The following is a 13,347-nucleotide window of genomic DNA, read 5'->3' as shown; positions in this document are numbered from 1 at the left end:
ATATATATATATATATATATATAAGTCAAAGGCATTATTAAAGATTGCCGGAAATGAATAAAAGGTATTCATTCTATTGGTATTTTGGTGTGAGGTGGTAAAAGAGAAATTGAAATTCCATGGGGACTTGAGAAGAGAGGACGCAACGGTGTGTTTTCTTCTCAACTTGCGGCACTAGCACTTAATTAAAATTGGCCACAACCACAAGACAATGCGATAAAAAAAAAAGAGACAAATACTCCTTAAAAAGTGTATGAGTCATGATTTCTATCACTTACTCTTAATTAATAACTCTTTTAGTTAAATAACTATACTAGCAAAAAAGTATTAATTAAGAATAAAAAGTAAAAATCCAGACTCATGCACTCTTAAAGATAAAGTCGCAATTTTCTCTGCTATAAAAGATCATGTATGATGTTTAAACACTACCTAAGTCTTAAGCTGTCCATTTAAACACTACCTAAGTCTTAAGCTGTCCATTAATTATTGATTTCGTCAATTTATTTTTATGATATTAGGGATTAAGGATATCACACGTTGTCGAGAAAATCTCACATATTTTATATTATGTACCTAAGAAAAACTTGATTACTTTTTTAATCTATCCAAGTTATGTTTTGAAATTACATTTATTTGCACCCTCTTTAGAAGAAAGTTCAGATTAATAATACTTAACGCAAAATACTAACTTCAAAAATGTTATTCTCTACAAAAGAAATAAATAATAAAAAAAAAACAGTTTTTAGTTGAACTTCTAGATTTTTTTAACCCGGCCTCAATTCAAGAAAAGTAATACTGATAGGCTTTGTCTATGTGTGATTTTGTCATCGCAATAGACTGACCAATTCAAGATAACAACTTGTTCTTGAGATTAAACTTAAAACAATAATCAAGTGACGCAGGCTTAAGCCTGCAGCCTCAACTATTTAAATTAAAAAAATACAACTTAAAACAATAATCAAGTGACGCAGGCTTAAGCCTGCAGCCTCAACTATTTAAATTAAAAAAATACAAATCTTTGACTGACAACTGTCGTTAGTCTCTTTCTTTGAACCTCATTGGTGATAAGAGAGTACAATTTCGCAAGATCAACTCCAGAAATATTGGCATTCACTATTATATATAGGCCAAGGCACTTGTATTTTCTTTTTAAAAAGTGTATATATTTTTTTAAAACATGTATATATTATATATTTTATCATAAAAGGTACATATTTTAAGTGAAAATATACACATTTTAAAGAGAAAATATACATATTTTAAAGAAGAAATATACAAGTATCATTTAAGTCCGCTACTGAACCGGAGACAATTTCATTATATATATATTTATGGTATGATGTACGGTAGCCCATATTTATGAATATTAAATCTTATAAAATCACATCAAAATAATTAAAAAAACAACATAGTTGAAGAATCTATTACATACTTGACAGTAAAAAACAAGCACTAGTATTAGTTTTTTTCCCCGTCGTACAATAAAATTCTCATTAAAAGAATTGCAAGTTGGTTTTGCCATTCTAATCGAGTCCAATGAAGCTAAAACCCGGCTTGATCAAAATTATGATCAAATATTAGGAACTAAATATAATGGATGAACCTCCCAAAAAAGAAAAAGAAAAAGAAAAAAACCATTGGAGAAAATGTTTGTATATCTAGGGATCGTGAACAGGACAACGACCCTAATTAACTATTCTTATTATTATTGTGTCGAAACGTGTGACTAGACCACAGTTTTCAAAAGCTATCACACAAGCAAAGAGATGAGAGTTCTGTTTATCAAACCCTATGGACTGGAGATTATGACAGGACAAAAGGAAGTGGATTGGGACAAATATGTATCACACAATTATAATACTATTCAAATATAGGATTGAAAGTTGAAACTTCGAACGAGATGGAAGTTTAGAAAGTAATAGTATTGATATTGATATTGATGACATATACACAAAAATGCTTCATATTTTTTCCTTTTTTTTATACTCTCTTTTATTTATTTATTTAATATTCCCCCGAATTGCTTGTCAAACCTTCCAATTTAACGAAATTAGAACAAGGGTACGCTTAAGCTTCTAGATAATAGAGACAATAAGTCCATGATCCGCATTTGCAGTTTCATAATTTTTTTTACATTTTTATTTTTAATTTACTACCTCGTTTGGGAAATTTTTATCTATATATACAATAGCATATATAATGTATCAATGTATTCTGGACTTTTCAATCTTGAACTAATTCTCTATTGTTTGCAAATTGCATCCAATGCTCCAAAGTCCCGATCCACGTGCTTCAAAGGTAGAATCAAATAATAACGCTAACTAGAGCCAGAATCGGTCAAAGGGAAGAACAGAGCAAAACGACAATGGGACCTATTATCAATACGAGATTAGTTTTGTTTGTAGTCCCACAGCTCTTAATTTTCCATGCATAGCTCTTAATTTTCCATGCACATTTCATCAAACTAACGCATTAGAAAAACGAAAAAGAAGTCATGAATTTCTACTAAACAATATTAACTCAACAAAGATAGATTTCAAAGGGAAAAAAAAGAAGGAGAAAACTCATTTTCAACTAACCAAACAGAATATAAATTAAGTCATTATCCACCTAGCTTGAAAGTTGAAACCTGAAGATCACGAAATGTCCCATTACTGTTTTACTCTGCTACTTGCACCGTCCGTAGGCATCGTCTACCGAACCCGATTTGACAAGACGACGGAACATGACTAAAAACGACATCAAGTGAAGAAACGACAATGAAGTTATCCCAAGAAAAACGACATTAGCGGGAATAAGAGGACGGCATTTCCTAAAAAACGACATGAAGCTGAAACTAAAGAAAGGCAACAGTGATAGCATAAGAAGACAAACGTTAGCGTTGGCAAACGAAACATACAGTAAACACGACACCAAATAACAAAACGACATTGACCCACGACCGAAATATAACAGTAGCGTAAGAAGTTAGAAAACAACAACCACCCCATAGACAAAAACGACACCAAGTGGATAAACGACAAAAAAACTATAAATCCACGTTAAGCACCGAAACGACAGTAACCAAATGGAATATAGCATAAGAAAGCAACATTGACTGGAACGCGGTAATAGTATCGCTGAAAAAATTTGACGTAAAAACAATACGAGCTAAGATATAGGCAATAACCTACAGAATGACATTGACTTTAAAAGATCAAGAAACAACAGGAAACAAAATAAAAGAATAGCTTGACAACACGACACTGGCAGTTAAAAAAAACAAAGTAAAAAACGATAACGGATAAATGGCAGCAACATCTAAAACGATTTTCAAAGGAAAAAAGACATCAACATATTTAGTTAATAAAGGAACAATAGCCAAGAAAACGATCTTCTTTATAGAGAAATGATAAAGAACCCACAAGAACAAGTTGACGATGAAAAAGACATTTTCAAATAATAGCGTTACTAGCCATAGATGTTTAACAGAATTTCTAATCATCTTCAGGAAAAGGAAAAGAAGAGAAAATAACAAAAATCAACTACAAAAAAACAGAATGCATACTTTTTAATGTAATCAAAAATCGGATTAACCCTCATCAGGTAAACTGAAGATTATAGTAATGAGAGGAATGACAGGACAAAACTATGGATAATAGCAATAATGTTCTTTATACAACTATCCATAAACTTATATTTATACATAATAATTTGATAATGTAAAAAATTACAAAGGGCTTGTGGAAGTTAAAGTGTTTATATTTATACATAATAATTTGATAATGTAAAAAATTACAAAGGGCTTGGGGAAGTTAAAGTGTCTGCTATTTCTTCCCTTTCACATATGTAAGTACAAAAAAAATTCCCACAACCCAGAGTACCAAAAACCATGTTGGGTCAGTGTTAATTTAACCAGCTAGACATCATGGTTAGTCGTCATCTGACAAATATACTACTTCAGTCGGTGCACTTGTACCAACCGGGTTAACCGATGCACTACTTGCCATAAAGTCAGAGGTATTTAACTGGCCAGTGTTTGAAAGCCAATCTGTCAATGATGGTGAAGCTGCAGGTGGGCGGACAACATTCCTAACTAACTCCGGAGCAGATAATATGTTGGGAAGAGCATGCGAACCTCTGGAAGTTTCAGGACGAAGGGTACCATCACAGCAACCGGACTGATTTGTGGAAGATGGCAATGGAAGTGGAAAACATGGTACTGGTAGCGCGTTTGACTGTGTGGCCGAGGCATTTGTTGGTGGCAGAGTCGACATTCTATGGGGGCGAGGAGGAAGACTTGTTGTGGGTGCTGAACCACGGAGATGTGGAGGGCGGGCACGAATTTCAGCACCACCTAGTGGGTTTCCATAGGAATAGGAGAGGGAGCTCATCTGCGGGGGTCTTGCAATAGCACTTGGAAAGAGGGCAGACATAGCGCTAGCACCTTGCACTGGAGGAGGTATGCTGTGTGGGTTGATTACTGATGCAGGTACGGTTGTCTGCGGCTCAGGAGGTAAAGTCTGCAGGCTAGCAGCAGCAGTGCTGGCCGCAGACATTCTGGCAGCTAGCAAAGGCCTTTGTGCACTTTGTTGCATTGATAGCTGAATCGGCTGCTGCATGTAACCAACATTTATATCTGCCAATCAAAATATCAATTAGCAGCATATAGTTGAAGACAGATAATACAAACAAATCCAAAATGTAGGCATATGCAAATATTGCACGCAAGCATATATGGAATTCAAGAGAAAGTGCCAAGGACAATATTGGTCAAATTTTTTAGGCATGAAGATGAAAGTATTTTGCATATATAACCATCTTTACCGTAATCATAGTAGTTTTTTTAGTTTTTATTTATTTATTTGTGTGTGTGTGATTAGGAGATCATAGGTTTGAAATGCATAACTATACTCTGTTCCACTAGCAATTTAAAAGTTATCAAGGGGATGTGTACCTTGTTGTGTTCCTGGTATACCAGATGGCATAAATTCCATCCATGTAAACATGAATGCTTCAGCCAACATTTTATTCATGACTACTTTGTTACGAATATCATCAAACTCCTTCTTTTTGGAAAAAATTTCAGCATCAACCTCCCGTTGCTTAAGTTCATACTTAAGGAGAATTTGAGCAATCTCCTTGTCGCCCTCGGCTTTCAGATGCAGCTTCTGCTCAAGGAGATGATTATTTTAACAGAAATGCAACAACAAACAAAAAGTGATGAAAAGGAATTTTGTAATTTGAAACCAACCTTATCTTCAAAACCTTTACATGTTTGGTCAAATTCTTTACATAACCGTTCTAATTCCTTCTTAAGTGAGTCCTGGTGCTGAGGTGCAGGTAACCAGGGCATTGCAGGTACGACTTCTGCAGGACGGTTATTGAATTCAAAAGCAACAGAAGTCCTCAAGTTAGGAAAATGCATTCCTGATGCACCAATGGGTAGATTTGAGGAAGAAGTTGAAGGTTGTAAAACATATTGGTTTAACACGAGAGGAGGGTTCATAACAAGTTCTGTGGCCGGATTAAAGGTACAACCTTCACTACTTGGCAAATTTGCAACTTCCCCAACAAAAGGTACAGCAGCTGCATTAAAGCTACGAGGTGAATTAGAGGGCGGTGACAGATGCACTTGCACAGCAGGCTCAGAGACCATTGCTTCATGATCAGATTGGTAGGACAGTGCAGGTTCAACTGTTTGGGACACTGAACATACAACTGCAGTCGCATTCTGCTCATCACAAGGTGGGACATCTCCAAGTTGCATTGCACAGGATATAGATGGTAGAGTACATTCATCTCCGCGTGCCTGTAAAATTAAAGACTAGTAACCGACTGTTAAAACACTTCTTCCAATTCTTAAGTGCATTTCATTCACAGGATGTAATATAGAGAAGATAGAGAAGACGTATCGAGTATCAACAAAATAATATCAGAGACAAATGCCATCAAAAGCAGGGCATAGGACGTATCGAGTATCAACAAAATAATATCAGAGACAAATGCCATCAAAAGCAGAGAGACAAATGCCATCAAAAGCAGGGCATAGGAGGGTTTAACACGAGAGGAGGGTTCATAACAAGTTCTGTGGCCGGATTAAAGGTACAACCTTCACTACTTGGCAAATTTGCAACTTCCCCAACAAAAGGTACAGCAGCTGCATTAAAGCTACGAGGTGAATTAGAGGGCGGTGACAGATGCACTTGCACAGCAGGCTCAGAGACCATTGCTTCATGATCAGATTGGTAGGACAGTGCAGGTTCAACTGTTTGGGACACTGAACATACAACTGCAGTCGCATTCTGCTCATCACAAGGTGGGACATCTCCAAGTTGCATTGCACAGGATATAGATGGTAGAGTACATTCATCTCCGCGTGCCTGTAAAATTAAAGACTAGTAACCGACTGTTAAAACACTTCTTCCAATTCTTAAGTGCATTTCATTCACAGGATGTAATATAGAGAAGATAGAGAAGACGTATCGAGTATCAACAAAATAATATCAGAGACAAATGCCATCAAAAGCAGGGCATAGGACGTCCTCACAGCACAATGACATAAAGACAATAGTATATGAACAGTAATAGTACCTGATTAACTGACATTGGATCACCATCAATCATGGCTATGGCAGGATGCACACTAGGTGAGTTCCCCAGAGACAACTGCATAACTTCAGTTGCATTCTGCTCATCACGAGGTGGGACATCTCCAAGTTGCATTCCACAGGATATAGATGGTAGAGTATATTCATCTTTGCATGCCTGTAAAATTAAAGATCACTAACCGACTGTTAAAAGCACTTCTTCCAATTCGTAAGCCCATTTCATTCACAGGATGTAATACACAGAAGATAGAGAAGATGTATCGAGAGTCAACAAAATAATATCACGGACAAATGCCATCAAAAGTAGGGCATAGGAGGTCCTCACAGCACAATGACATAACGACAATAGTATATGAACAGTAATAGTACCTGATTAGCTGACATTAGATCACCATAAATCATGGCTATTGCGGGATGCACACTAGGTAAGTTCCCCAGAGACAACTCCTGAAGCGGAGAGTTCTGATCAAAAGCGTTATCCACTATATCCTGCTGGTTCATGCCAGTAATCTTATTTGATGCCACAGTCTGTGTTTCATTATTCTCTATGCTGGTTTGACTAACTTCCACTGCATCACAAGAAGCTTCAGGCACTAATGTATTTTCTCCACCTGGAACGTTTAATGTGGCTGTGTCTGGGATTTGTTCTGCAAGTGACATTTGAGTGACAGAACCAACGCTGTCACCATCACCAGAACTTACATTCTCAGGTACTCTTGGCTGCATCTTATTAATTGGGTCACTTACGGCAGTTGTAAAAGGGATTTGCTCTTCTGACAAAGTTCCATCTCCTGAGACTAGGTTTTCTAGACTATCACCAGAGCCTATCGTCTCTAGCACACCCAATGGAACCTCACTACAACCTATCGTCTCTGGCACTCTCAATTGAACCTCCTTTTTGGATACATTCACCTTGTCTTGATTTTGTTCTGCAAGTGACGGTTCAATGACAGAGCCAATGGTGTCACCATCACCGGAACTTACATTCTTAGGCACTCTCGGCTGCATCTGATTAATTGGGACATTTACAGCAGTTGTAGCAGGGATTTGATCTTCTGACAAATGTCCATCTTCTGAGACAAGGTTTTGTTGACCATCACCAGAACCTATCATCGCTGGCACTCCCAATTGAACCTCACTACAACCTATCGCCTCTGGCACTCTCAATTGAATCTCACTACAACCTATCGCCTCTGGCACTCTCAATTGAATCTCACTACAACCTATCGCCTCTGGCACTCTTAATTGAACCTCCTTTTCTGTCATATTCACCGTGTCTTGATTTTGTTCTGCAAGTTCACTACAACCTATCGTCTCTGGCACTCTCAATTGAACCTCTTCTAACACATTCACCGTGTCTTGATTTTGTTCTGCAAGTGACATTTGAGTGACAGAGCCAATAGTGTCACCATCACCAAGACCTACACTCTCAGGTACTCTCGGCTGCATCTCATTAACTGGGACATTTACGGCAGTTGTATTAGGGATTTGCTCTTCTGACGAAGGTCCATCTCCTGAGACAAGGTTTTCTAGACCATCACCAGAACCTATCGTCTCTGACACTACCAATGGAACCTCACTACAACCTATCATCTCTGGCACTCTCAATTGAATCTCCTTTTCTAACACATTCACCGTTAACCCATTACAGATTTGCTCTTCAGATGAAGGTGGATTCACATTTTCATGAGCAATATTATTAGCACCATCATTAGAACTATTGGTCTGAGGAAATCTCAATGTAACATCTCCTGTATTATCATTAGGTTCACTTGAAGGTCTATTGCCTGACAATTCATCAAGAGCCACCAAGGATTTCACCGCATCTATGCACTGAGTTTCTCTATCCTGAATTTTTCTCCTTGCAGCCAGATGTTCTAACTCAAGCTTCTTCAAGCGTGTGTCCATCTGCTGTTCGAGTTCTTCAAATTCTTTAGCAAAAGAAATTTCCACCGACTTAAGTTTATCCACTCTCATTGAAGTATTATTCTCCAAACATGAGCGGATAACAACAATTTGCATTTTCTTTTTTTCCTCTATGCGCGCCTTATCTGCCTCAAAACTACGCACTAATTCATTTTTTTCTTCCCGTTGCTTTTGAGTTAGTTTATTCAACTTCTTGTGGAATTTCTTCTGGATTGTCTTTATGCTCCTAGAAATATCATTCTGCTCCAATTTAGTTCCTAGAGCCAGTCCCGACATGGAAGATGGAGAATGTATTCCGTTCATATAGTCCTCTGGGGAATCACTAAGAGATAATATAGGAGCTCTAGGAGAGTCTGCAACCTTGAGTTTCCCAGTCCGATATAAAAACAATCGTTTCAAACACCTGAGCTTTGAGTACTCAAAATCTGCATCATCCAGCCTGATTCTTTTTCTGTTGGTAGGTATCACATCATGATCACTCTTGAGGCCTCTACCATCGGTTATCCTTCCACTGAATGGAGAATCTACCAACTCCGGCTCTTTTGCCTTCTCCACTTCAGAGCAATTCTCTGGTATTATTTCCAGTTCATCATCAGCATTTTCAGTTGTTCCACCATCGTCACCCAATTCCCCCAACCTCCTTTCAACACACTTGTTGATCCCATCGCCTCGGCAATTGTTGCTATCTCCCTGAGAGAACATATTCTCTCTTGCATGCTTCTCACTATCATCTAAACCTCCAATAGAAAAAAAAAAGGTTTTTACTTACAATAGCATATTCACTCTTGGATTTTAAATATGAAGAATGGCAACAGAACAATTATCGTGCTAAAGTTACTAATGCCGAACGTCAATAACTACAAAAGGATCAACAAACATAATCTTACATCAACATGGTTACATAAGCAAAAAGATATGCTTCTCATGAAAAAGATGGAACCATCGGAATGACTAAGAGATAAGAAACACAAATGTGGGCAATATAATACTCAATTACCTGATGCTTTAACCTTGTTCAGCTGTTTCTTGAAGAACATTGCCTTGTAGGATCGACCATCCAGTCTATTCCTTTTCAGTTCCGAATCGCGCCTTTCACTTCTACCAACTTCCTCAGTCTCTGATGTTAGCTCTTTTACACTCTTCTCCATTTTTCTCTTCTTCTGCTTCTTAGGAGATGAGCCTGAGTTTTGATCGCACTTCTTCAGAAGAGGACTCGGCGTGCATTTCTTCTCCACTCTCTCCGACGGGGTTTTCGGCGATTTCTTCTCAAGCCGCTCGGATTTCCTAACAGAAACGCTCGGCGAGGTCTGAGCCGTGACTTTCTTTGTCAATGTCTCCCTCGAAGATCTTCTCAACCCAGACGAATCAGATGTCGCCGCAGAGATTGAAGCAGCACTGAGTCCTCTGTCACCGCTCCGTTTCCCCTTCGAATTGCTATTCTCGTCGTCCTTGACTCTGCGACTAGGTCGAGTATCGCTTCCCATCCTTAAAAATCGCAAAATGCGTCAGATTAACAAAAGGTCCAAATATGGCGATTCAGAAACCCTAACCACAACCATCATATCATAACCACATGCATCCATACACATAGGAATATTCGAATTCAACCCAGAATCTCAGAGAAAAACAAAAACAAAATCCGTGCTTTGGAAGCCAAACGCCAAAATGCTACATCAAAATCGTCGTATTCTTGCTCCAAAACACGGGATTTGTCGCCGTCTCCAGCGCCGGAAAATGGAGTTAGCTCATCGGAGAAACGCGCAGGATTTGGGTAGTCGAGGGTTTCTTACTGTTAACTTTTTTTAAAAAAAAAAAACAATCAAGTGAAAAGTGAACTCACCTGCATGGAAACGTAGTTGCTGAAAAATTTCAACTTGAGATTAAAAGGTGTTAGGTCTTCTTCTTCTGGAGCTCCGTGGAAAAGCCAAAAAGAAGGGCTAAAAAAAAAAAAAAAAAAAAGGAAGAAGAAGAAGAAGAAAGAGGGACGTGGTTTAAGCGCGCCATTTAATGCTTTCGATGTCTCATATCAATAGTTTTGGTTTTTCACACATATGCCCCTGAACTTATATGGCTTTAACAACTTACTCCTTAAACTTTTAATTTTAATAAGTTGCACTCACAAGTTATAAAATTATTATAATATGTCTCATTTTAACGATAATTGTGTTAAATTAATGTTAAAAAAATACGTTCAATAAAAAATTTTAACATTCCAATTCAAATGTAATACAAATATTTCAATTTTTAAACTTTTAATCCCTTAAGTCTAATAAAAAATTTGAACAAATTTAGTAAAATTGAGTATATTGTAACAATTTTACAAGTTCAACAGTTATTAAATTTAAAAGTTTAAGGGGCAATTTACTAAACCATGATAAGTTCGGGATAATTGTGTTAAAACCACTTTCTTTTATTTGAGATAGTTTGGCCTCGTTCACTTCGCAGATTCGAGTTTTTAATTCGAGTTGAGACGTGACATTTTCTGAGAGCTTTTCACTGTAGCAGAAAATTTTGATATGACATTTTTTGAGAGCTTTTTACTATAAAAACCTAAAACTGAAAACTCAAATCAGTAAAATGAACGAGACCTTTATAATAGAAACAGTTATCTTTATTCTACAAGTAATGCTATAGAACATTAATAGTGCTACCACCATCAACTAAAAGATGAGTCTTGTGAGACTCATAAATAAAGCTCATTTTTTATTAAATGATGGTGTTTAACCGATGGTCTCCTTTTAACATTTTTCTTATTCTACCGATGTTTAGGTGATGGTGTTTGGTTGGCGTGAGGCATTCCCCATCCCTCTGTGGGGCCCACTCCCCCTGTGTGTTGCGGAGTTGTGGATCCACGGACGTGCTTAACTATGATCTAATATATATCTTTTGTTTGAATGGATGACATGGTGTAATAAGCAAAAGCAAAAACACATAATTATCAAATATATATATGTATATATTAGTAAACACATTCTTCCAATAATTAGAGCTCTTGCTATTGGCCATAACGTTTTTTATATGATATACATTACACAGTTTTATGAGAGCCTTGTGGAAGAACTGTTTCTTTTTTGGCCAAGTAGTCTCTCTCAAAAGTAAAGAAGAAAAATATTAGTATAAGAATAGGTATGCAGCTCTCATGCACCATAAAAGATAGAAGGGGGGTCATTGGATTATGTTTTAATGGAAACCGTGATCATATTGTATTCCAAGTCCAAAATATGGCTTTCTTAACAATAAATTTATGGTCGTTAATTAAATACATTAAGAACACATCGAGGAGCTCAAATATTTTCTTGTTTCACAAAATTCTGGGAATAATATAGATGTAGAAGGGAATCATCATGCAATGCCATGAGTGACCGTCATCTGCCGGCCACATGTCACCTAGCCCTTGGATTGTATGAAGATCCAATAGCCACAAGATACGTAAGGCTCGTTTAGTTTACTGATTTAAATTTTTAATTTGAGTTGAGATGTGATGTGAGAGATTTTTTACCAAAATCGTCGTATTCTTGCTCCAAAACACGGGATTTATCGCCGTCTCCAGCGCCGGAAAATGGAGTTAGCTCATCGGAGAAACGCGCGGGATTTGGGTAGTCGAGGGTTTCTTACTGTTAACTTTTTAAAAAAAAAAAAAAACAATCAAGTGAAAAGTGAACTCACCTGCATGGAAATGTAGTTGCTGAAAAATTTCAACTTGAGATTAAAAGGTGTTAGGTCTTCTTCTTCTGGAGCTCCGGGGAAAAGCCAAAAAGAAGGGCTAAAAAAAAAAAAAAAAAAGAAGAAGAAGAAAGAGGGACGTGGTTTAAGCGCGCCATTTAATGCTTTCGATGTCTCATATCAATAGTTTTGGTTTTTCACACATATGCCCCTGAACTTATATGGCTTTAACAACTTACTCCTTAAACTTTTAATTTTAATAAGTTGCACTCACAAGTTATAAAATTATTATAATATGTCTCATTTTAATGATAATTGTGTTAAATTAGTATTAAAAAAATACGTTCAATAAAAAATTTTAACATTCCAATTCAAATGTAACACAAATAATTCAATTTTTAAACTTTTAATCCCTTAAGTCTAATAAAAAATTTGAACAAATTTAGTAAAATTGAGTATATTGTAACAATTTTACAAGTTCAGCAGTTATTAAATTTAAAAGTTTAAGGGGCAATTTACTAAACCATGATAAGTTCGGGATAATTGTGTTAAAACCACTTTCTTTTATTTGAGATAGATGCCTCGTTCACTTCGCAGATTTGAGTTTTTAATTCGAGTTGAGACGTGACATTTTCTGAGAGCTTTTCACTGTAGCAGAAAATTTTGATGTGACATTTTTTGAGAGCTTTTTACTGTAAAAACCTAAAACTGAAAATTCGAATCGGTAAAATGAACGAGACCTTTATAATAGAAACATTTATCTTTATTCTACTAGTAATGCTATAGAACATTAATAGTGCTACCACCATCAACTAAAGGATGAGTCTCATAACGTGAGACTCATAAATAAAGCTCATTTTTTATTAAATGATGGTGTTTAACCGATGGTCTCCTTTTAACATTTTTCTTATTCTACCGATGTTTAGGTGATGGTGTTTGGTTGGCGTGAGGCATTCCCCATCCCTCTGTGGGGCCCACTCCTCCTGTGTGTTGCGGAGTTGTGGATCCACGGACGTGCTTAGCTATGATCTAATATATATCTTTTGTTTGAATGGATGACATGGTGTAATAAGCAAAAGCAATATTAGTAAACACATAATTATCAAATATATATATATATATATATTAGTAAACACATTCTTCCAATAATTAGAGCTCTTGCTATTGG

The 13,347-nt window shown here is 36.7% G+C and overlaps 2 protein-coding genes across 2 annotated transcripts; both read right to left on the bottom strand.

Annotated features, from left to right (window-relative positions):
* Positions 1–3,723: 3,723 nt before the first annotated feature.
* Positions 3,724–5,782, bottom strand: LOC21412598 (helicase protein MOM1). Its single transcript, XM_024161345.1, has 3 exons — positions 5,234–5,782; positions 4,937–5,150; positions 3,724–4,618 (listed from the first exon to the last, which is right to left on the bottom strand). The coding sequence occupies exons 1-3, from the start codon at positions 5,747–5,749 to the stop codon at positions 3,912–3,914; spliced, it is 1,437 nt and encodes a 478-aa protein (XP_024017113.1). The 5' UTR covers positions 5,750–5,782; the 3' UTR covers positions 3,724–3,911.
* Positions 5,783–6,014: 232 nt separating this feature from the next.
* Positions 6,015–10,000, bottom strand: LOC21391424. Its single transcript, XM_024161344.1, has 4 exons — positions 9,514–10,000; positions 6,960–9,247; positions 6,574–6,747; positions 6,015–6,362 (listed from the first exon to the last, which is right to left on the bottom strand). The coding sequence occupies exons 1-4, from the start codon at positions 9,998–10,000 to the stop codon at positions 6,015–6,017; spliced, it is 3,297 nt and encodes a 1,098-aa protein (XP_024017112.1).
* Positions 10,001–13,347: the final 3,347 nt, after the last annotated feature.

The sequence above is a fragment of the Morus notabilis genome, unplaced genomic scaffold (genome assembly GCF_000414095.1).
Source record: "Morus notabilis unplaced genomic scaffold, ASM41409v2 Scaffold922, whole genome shotgun sequence".
Lineage (NCBI taxonomy): Eukaryota > Viridiplantae > Streptophyta > Magnoliopsida > Rosales > Moraceae > Morus > Morus notabilis.
Note: the sequence above shows the minus strand (reverse complement) of the source record. Positions and strands in the feature narration are given on the sequence as shown.